Below are 8,743 nucleotides of genomic sequence, written 5' to 3'. Positions count from 1 at the left end.
ATCTGTCTGTCTATCTATCTATCTAACTATCTATCTATCTATCTAACTATCTGTCTGTCTATCTATCTAACTATCTATCTATCTATCTATCTGTCTATCTATCTATCTGTCTGTCTATCTATCTATCTAACTATCTATCTATCTATCTATCTATCTATCTATCTGTCTATCTATCTATCTATCTATCTGTCTATCTATCTATCTATCTATCTGTCTATCTATCTATCTGTCAATCAGAACATCGACACAATATGATAGTGAGTAAGTTTATTAATTATCACCTCATAAAGTCTTTACTTATGACAATCTTGTGATGTCGCGAGCTGAGCACAGACTGAGCCTCTCAAATCACGGACAGAATCTCTTCAGATTTCAGAGAATAATCCGCCACGGATCGATCAGATCATTTGACTGGATCATCATCATCATCATCATCATCATCATCATCATCATCATCATCGCGCGTGGTTCTTCACCATAACGATGTTAGGCGATGTGAACTGCAGCTTAACTAACCCAGAGATGAGGACTAACTGTGATCTCACACATTAAAATAACTCCAGAGCGAGCTGAAGACATGTACCTGCTCGTGTCGCGTGCAGCAGCAATACAACGATCAGAGTCTTCATCATCATCATCTTCTTCATCATCTTCATCATCCTCAGCTGCACCGGACCGCGCGGCGCTCGCGAGGCGTGTGTGTGTCGCACCTGGACCTGAAGATCCCGAGCAGACCTGGAGGAGAAGAGAAGTCCTGCACACAGACTGCTGGCTGGGGTTTATCTGCTCTGTCTCATGTGAGTCTCTCTCTCTCTCTCTCTCTCTCTCATCTGCTCTTCAGGCTCTTCAGGCTCTCAGACTCCCGGATCTTCGAGCAGCATTAGAACACAGGTTACACCTCAACTGCTGATAACTGTAAATCATATCTGACAACAAATAAACATGGTCTCTTACTTCAAGATTCATTTGTTAACACAATATGACTTTGTTTTGAGTTTGCCTTATATATATATATATATCAGCACTTTCTCCTGCCTACAGAACAGAAAATTCCACACGACAATAAAACATAAGATTAATTACATTCACAAAACATCAACTGTACCCTGATCATACATCAAAACCAATACAACTCATTAGATCTTCAAGATTCATTTGTTAACACAATATGACTTTGTTTTGAGTTTGCCTTATATATATATATATCAGCACTTTCTCCTGCCTACAGAACAGAAAATTCCACACGACAATAAAACATAAGATTAATTACATTCACAAAACATCAACTGTACCCTGATCATACATCAAAACCAATACAACTCATTAGAACAAATACTAGCAGGCTGTAAACATGAACGAAAACAGCATCTAATTGTTTTCTGCACATTATTAATTTATAATTTTACAGAGAATTTCAGGGGGAAATGTGCTTAATTGTCATGAAAAATCACAATGCAAAAAATAAAATAGTCTACATGCCGTAAACTTTCAGCATGTCTGATGTTGGTAAGGATCAGATATGTTCTTGACAGTTTGTGATCAGAGGGAAAGTTCATTTGTACCATTTGCTTTGAATGAAATCAGAGGTTTCCAGAAGTCATCAGAATTCAAACAATAGCTCATAATCAATAAATGACCCATTTCACAGGCTTTAGTGAAACATACAAACTTTAACTCTCCAAAACCGCACCCCAGATCACCAGCCGCCTCACACACACACACACACACACACACACACACTCACACACACACACACACACACACACATTCATGTTGGTGATGAATAGCTCTTTTGCAAACCTTTGACTATTTTCTCCAAGAAACAGCAAAAGTGTGTGATTCTGTGAAGGTGAGGTCAAAGGTCAACCCCTGCAGCTGACCCAACCTTGACCTCTACGACCTAAATCAAGCCGTCTCCTGCATCGGCTGCTAGATAAAACAGAGAAAGTACTTGTGAGTGTGTGTGTCTTTCATTGGATTCCATGCGTATTTTCAGACGTCCCGTCTGTACTTCTCATGCTCACAGCTGAGAATGAGTTTCTGTGTTTGTCTGTAACATCCTCAGGGGTCTTTAAATTCATATTATGATAGTAAACACTCAGCCTTCAAATATAAATATATAAACAAATACAGAAACATGAGCTCATATGCCCAGAAGATGCAATCGTTCATGTCATTCCATAACCTGAAAATAAACTGATGGGATTGTGAAGAAAATCAAAACAAAGAAACGTTTGTGAAAATGTTTCAAAAAATGAAAATTCTGCACGTGCAAAAGTCCACTTAGTTCCAGTCCTCAGATGTTGAGTGCAGAGAAGTGACCGCTGGGTGGCGCTGTCAGACTGATACTGGTGCAATTACACAGATTATACCGCTTCAGCAGGTTTTTTTAACTGCTCACACACATTTCCAAAACCTTGACTCTTTTTCCCCCAGAACTTCACACACAAATCCAAGAACTGCACACACACAATGCAAAATGAAGCACTGCATTCAAAATATCACACACACATCTCGAAAGCAAACATTGCAAACACCTTTTCCACAATAGTAATTCCTGCTAGATGTGTGTGTGTCACACAGAGAATGCTGTGTTGTTTTGCAAAAAGTGTGTGTAAGTATTTGAAAAAAAAAACCTTAATAGTGCTAGATTTGACTAAAAGTAGCTCCTTAAATAGTAATGTGATCGTGTTTTAAACTAGAGCAGGTGGTTTGGCTAATCCGAGAGCTGATCCTCTGAGAGAGAGAGAGAGAGCTGAAGAGGCTAAAGTAAGTAACAGCTCCGTTATTCCGGTGAAAGCATGGCAACGGAGGCACAGAGAGTGGTGCTGATCACCGGCTGCTCGTCCGGTATCGGGCTCGCGATCGCCGTGATGCTCGCGAGAGACGAGATGAAGCGCTACTACGGTAACAACATTCATCAACGTTTCTGTAAAAATACCACAGCTCAGTTATTGTTACTTCAGAGTGGCAAACAACCCTAATTACAGAAATAACGTGACAGAAAGACCCAGATAGCACACTTACATCTGCAAGAGGTCTGTTAAAGGTCGCTTGATCTGGAAAGCATCTGCTGTGTAAACGTCTGACAGACGTCTTTAAGATGTCAGTTTTACATGCTTTCTAAATCATAAACATCTTAAAGACATCTAATATCTATTTGACATCTGATAGGAAACATCCTATATTGCAGATGAGCAAACTCTCTAAAAATACTCTTGCAGATGTAATGCAGACGTCTAATAGACGTCTCTGTGATGTATGTGTGCTACCAGGGAGCGCTTCTGCTCAGTTGAGATCCAGTTGTTACCTTAAACTATTAAAGATTGGTTTCGGTGAATGGAAATAAAGGTGAAATGAAATAAAATAAAAATAGCAAATATATGAAAAACTTTAACTTTAACGTGAAATGCTTTCTTGACTACTAAGTATAAGTACTAAAATTACTAACTGAAATAAAAATAAAGCTATAAATAGAAATACTAAAAACAACAACTAATAAAATTACGAAACGCATAACAATGATGACAAAGTTAAAATGAAAAAAAAAGCACATTAAATATTTTAATAACCACTATAATAGTTATATAAATAATAAATAATACCAAAGTAACACTGACAAGTTTTCAGATTACTAAAATGTAGTAACTCTGTGATTACCATGGTTATTGCTGGTAATGTTGGGTTGGTTAATGATGCTGCTGACAATAGAAGATCAGATCAGATTAATTAGAGACAGAATAAATCCCTCAGATGTGAGTGGGATCCTATAATGGCTGCAGACAGAGACGCACACATGTGTGTGTGTGACTGTGTCAAGGCTCCGCTCGTGCTTGTTCATATTCCCGATGGATGCGGGACATGGGTGCGGTTGGCGGCTTCTGGGAGGTTCATTCTTTTAGATGGTTTAGGTCTTCTTACCTCTGAGGGGTCTGGCCAGTCATGATCTGAGGCACTCTCCTGCACTCAGCTCCTGAAAGGGGGATGATACCTTCAGAGCGTTTCTCAGCCTGGGTAGTAAGGTTGGGCGGCCTCCCCTGATTTCCAAGCAGGCAGTCACCCTGAATCCCACATGATAAGTATGGGTTTTTCTCCTCTTTATTGTTGTTTTTTTTAAGTGGATGGCCCATTGCTTTTGGAACATAGTTGTTTGATGACAGCTGTATTCCTAGCTTGATTTCGGGGAATGTCCCTTACTGTGTTAAGCCGGATGGGTTGAGGAGTGGGCTGCTTCTCCAGGTCTCAGGGTATTTTTAAGTGAGCTGTCCCTCTGAATCCCACATATTAAGTTTGGTCTGAGTAGACTGTTCCCCCACCTCAGGGCTTTTAAATGGACAGTCCCTGCTCAATGTGTAGCTGTCTGTGGATAGTTATGCTCCAGATCGAATTTAATTTGTGCAGCAATATAGCAGTCTGAGGGCACTAGGTTGGGTTCATCCACAGTAGGTGCTCACATCTCTTCCATCTTTATTTGACCCTCAAACTCTAGCACTGTCTATTCTAATTCTATTCTTAAAAAAACTTACCCCTTTTTGACTTGCACTCTATTCATTTACTAACTGCTTGTTTTTAAAAAAAAACTAACACTAGCTTCTCTATTCTTTTTGTATACTATCTACTTGTTTCCTTTATTTATTATACAATTAACAAAAAGCAAAAAAATGCCTCTAACACAAGCTTGCTCTATTCTTTTTTTATTCTGTCTGTTTTCTTTTTATTTATTATATATTTATTATATATGCTACGTGTACTGTGTTAGGCTATCTGAGACTTAGCACAAGTAAGAAGCGTGGATAAAAGCGTCTGCTGAATGACTAAATGTAAATAATATAAATGTAAATAACATAGCTATCTGAGGATAGCTGTGTTGTTAACTTGATGTGGATGTCCCTCTTTCATCTGAAACTGGGTTCCCCATTTCTGCCAAGCTATGCGAGTGGCTTGGCCCCTTTCTGAAGAAAGGTTAGGGGTATGTCTGTAGCTCCCTTGGTGCTCTCTCACCAGGTGGACAGGCATGAGCCGCAGCATGGCATAGTTGGCATTTCGTTACCCAAAGTGTCTGATAAAGGACGCAGCGGAAGTTCCCTAGAAGTGGAACATCTTGGGTTACGCATGTAACCATGGTTCCTTCTGCCTGCATGTTTCATGTCTCCTTCAGACAACTAAGTTGGTGACGTGTTCTGCAGGCGCTCTCTTATACTCTCTTATACTCTCGCAGGCTATGTGGGCCAATAGCTTTGGAGTTGTTTCACACATGCTTCAGACTCCGGTCCTGCTGGCAGCATCCCCCAGTGTCCCCTAGAGCAGTGCGTCTTCGGGGGGGCGCACCCGAGATAACTTACGACCAGGATCGGGGAGTAACGGAATACATGTAACGCCGTTATGTAATCAGAATACAAAAATCTAGTAGCTGTAATTCATTACAGTTACAGCAAAAAAACTTAGTATTCAGATTACAGTTACATTTAGTAAAAAGTAGGAATACTATCAGGATACATTTGTTTCATTTAAAATTAAATACATTTTATGAGTTTTTTTTTATTTAGTTCCTGGTTCTGTTGACACCCATGTTTACTCGCGTGAAAAATAAAACTGTAATACTAAACTCTATAGCCACTAGATGTCTGCATAGCCTTTTATATAAATATATATATGGGCTGTAATATCTAGATGGTGAAACAAGACACGATTTTTAATAGTTTCAAATAATTTTTATTAGTTTTAATTTTAAATTCATAGTTAAATAAAAATACTTAAGATATTGCTTTTTTGACTTTATTTACATATGTGACTAAAAGGAATCCAAAAGTAATCAGATTACATTACTTTCATATTGTACTTGGATTACGTTACTGAATACTTTTTTAATGAAGTAATTTGTAACTGTAACAGAATAAATTTTAAAAGTAACCCTCCCAACCCTGCTTAAGACTATATTTATATTCAATTAACTAATTTTATGATTAATATGTTAAAGAAATTAAAAATTAAAATGAAAAAAATAACAGCACCACCTCTCTTGTACGTATTATTCTGTGTTTCGGAGCAGCTCAAGCCGTTTCTCATCGCGCTGTGTGAAATACAGACTGAACAGCGGCTCAAAACACCTGACCGCTGCATGAGCATATGATACGCAAACTACAAATCTCGGTTGGATAAAAGAAGCCAGTGTTGCACTAGCAAGATTTTGATGAATGACAATTGTAATCAAGGTAAAGACGATTATAGTGACATACAGGAGTCGTGCATTAGGCACGCGTGTGTCTGTTATGATTGATGCGCAAACAAACTGTGTATGTGTGCTCTTGGCACATCTAAAACATCTTATTTCTCCTTGAACACAGTTCATTATATTCACATTGCTGTCAAAATTAATGTACAGCGAGTGTTTTATAACGGATGCTCGCCGAAGAAGTGTTTTGGAGTAGTTTGTGAGGATCAGTGGTGTTTATGTAAGCTACATATGGGTATCAGACGCTCCAAACACAGACACGATCACTTGTTCTGACAGAAGACCTGGCTGTTGACTGATGAACTCGAGTTTCCACACATTTAGAATGGTTTCATTTTTCATTTGTATTTTGGTGTGTTAACAAAATGACTTAAAATCAGACAAAAAAAGCATTAAAATGAGCTAAAGCAACTAAGAATCAAGATATAAGCTGAAAAACATTCTCATTTGTTCCCTCGATTAAAGAATCAAGAAAACATTTCCAAACTAACATCAAATGTATGAAGGAACCAGGAATACTGTGGCATTGGAAAACATGGATGTGAGAAAATGTTAAAAGCATGATTTCTGGACCAGAGAAAGTCATAGAAATTATGAATTGTGTCAAGTTCTAAAATAGATGTTTTTTTTGTTACAAATTGCTGAGAAATTGATATTTGTGAGTAATGAATAATTAAATAAAAACCCTTAACCTGTAAACACAAATGACATGAGTTCATTAGTCATAAGTAGTGTTGCTGATGAATAGTGAATGCTGATGAAATAATTGTTAATAACTATTTTAATACAAACCTTAATTTAAAAAAACAAACAGCAGGAGTATCTTGAACCCCATAAAGGTTAAGAAGCACTGTTCTAGAGGTTGATCTTCAGAGCAGCAGTTCTTGATCTGTGTGATGCCTCTCTGTTGTTGATTTGTTGATCTCTGTTATTGATGGAGGTGTATTTGTCTGCCTGTCAGTATGTCAATGATCGAGCCCGGGCCCGTACACACTGAGTTTGAGATGAAGATGTTTGCAGATGTTTCTAAGAAAGAGTATGTCGGTACTGATCCAGAGACGCTACACCACTTTAGGACCTGCTACCTGCCCAGTGCAGCGAACATCTTCCAAGGCCTGGGCCAAACACCTGAAGACATCGCCAAGGTCAGAAATCACGTCAGTTAAGGCCCTTTCACACCAGGAACGATCGCAATAACCATGAAGTTTTAATAATCGCTCTAAGTCTATATAATAGCAAAGTCCACACTATAACTAGGACAATGACGTCATTATTTAGTTGAAATCAGTTCATTGACAATTCAGTTTGTTTCAATAACTGTGTTAAGTTAATCAATTGGAACGAGTTTAATTTCTAAAGCAGCTCTGGAGAAAACAGCAATGTCATTATCCAGCTCAATTCAGTTCTCATCCATTACTGTCTGTGCAATCAAGTTGATAATATCTGCCAAATATTAAGTGTCTTCCTGTCTGGTCTTCCTGTATCATGTACAGGAAAAGCAACGGTCCTAGTACTGAGCCTTGCGGTACTCCATACTGAATTTGTGATTGATATGATACCTCTTGATTTAATGCAACAAACTGATGATGGTCAGATAATTACAATTTGAACCATGCCAGTGCAATTCCACTAATGCCAACAGGATTTTCGGGCCTATTAAAAAAAAAAATGTTGATCTACAGTGTCAAATGCAATGCTATGGTCCAGAAACACTAAATGAAAGATAGCATAAGCTCTCTTTAATAATGTAATGAGGATGCAAATGAAAGCACTCACTGTCTCTGTCTCTGCAGTGCACTAAGAAGGTGATCGAGTCACCGCGGCCTCCATTCCGTAACCTGACGAAACCTTTGTACACTCCGATCGTGGCGCTGAAGTATGCGGACGAGACAGGCAGCCTGTCTGTTCACACCTTCTATCACATGCTGTATAATCTGGGAGGAGTCATGCATGTTAGTCTGAGTATCTTGAAGTGCCTGAGCTGTGGATGTTTACGGAGACAAGCCATCTCACCAACCTAACACACACTCATACATGCATATGTGGTTTACAGCGACTCTCATAGGTGTAATGGTTTTCATACCGCACAAACTGTATATTCTATCCCCTAAGCCTGCCCCTAAAGGAAGTCTCCTCATAAACCATGTTTACATTGTAATACCCATGTCATTAAAAACATTTGTATCCTCATAAGCCATGTATTATTATAAGCACTCACTCACTCACTCACTCACTCACTCACTCACTCACTCACTCACTCACTCACTCACTCACTCACTCACTCACTCACTCACTCACTCACTCACTCACTCACTCACTCACTCACTCACTCACTCACTCACACACACACACACACACATCCACACTTTCCAATGGTTATGAATCATCTTGTCTAACACCGTGTCCTAACTACAAGCAATGCGACAGAATCAATCAAATATCACAGCCAATCAAAAGCGAGTGTGGGTGGGCTCTCTCTGGAAGTGCACTGCACTCGCAATGAAATGGATA

General features: G+C 38.9%; 2 protein-coding genes across 2 annotated transcripts in view; one reads left to right on the top strand and one right to left on the bottom strand.

The window, feature by feature from the left end:
* The window catches only part of LOC107572909 (collagen alpha-1(XI) chain-like), a gene marked incomplete at its 3' end in the record, with an annotated part of 23,825 nt that extends 23,010 nt beyond the window's left edge, over positions 1-815 (bottom strand). Inside the window, exon 1 of the mRNA XM_016259339.1 lies at positions 584-815. Coding sequence (XP_016114825.1) covers positions 584-659 — 76 coding nt within the window. The remainder of the gene's footprint in view (positions 1-583) is intronic.
* A 6,269-nt stretch (positions 816-7,084) lies between these two features.
* LOC107572910 (retinol dehydrogenase 8-like) lies at positions 7,085-8,453 on the top strand. Its single transcript, XM_016259340.1, has 2 exons — positions 7,085-7,377; positions 8,026-8,453. The coding sequence occupies exons 1-2, from the start codon at positions 7,195-7,197 to the stop codon at positions 8,251-8,253; spliced, it is 411 nt and encodes a 136-aa protein (XP_016114826.1). The 5' UTR covers positions 7,085-7,194; the 3' UTR covers positions 8,254-8,453.
* The last annotated feature ends 290 nt before the right edge of the window (positions 8,454-8,743 follow it).

This window comes from Sinocyclocheilus grahami, unplaced genomic scaffold (genome assembly GCF_001515645.1).
Source record: "Sinocyclocheilus grahami isolate Dianchi unplaced genomic scaffold, SAMN03320097.WGS_v1.1 scaffold1832.1, whole genome shotgun sequence".
NCBI lineage: Eukaryota > Metazoa > Chordata > Actinopteri > Cypriniformes > Cyprinidae > Sinocyclocheilus > Sinocyclocheilus grahami.
The sequence above is the reverse complement of the archived record's forward strand: the minus strand, read 5'-3'. Positions and strand labels throughout refer to the sequence as shown.

Coding starts and splice junctions, on each gene's coding strand:
- LOC107572910 (XM_016259340.1), top strand. CDS start 7,195: ATGTCAATGATCGAGCCCGGGCCCGTACACACTGAGTTTGAGATGAAG. Junction 7,378..8,025: donor CACCTGAAGACATCGCCAAG/GTCAGAAATCAC, acceptor CTGTCTCTGCAG/TGCACTAAGAAGGTGATCGA.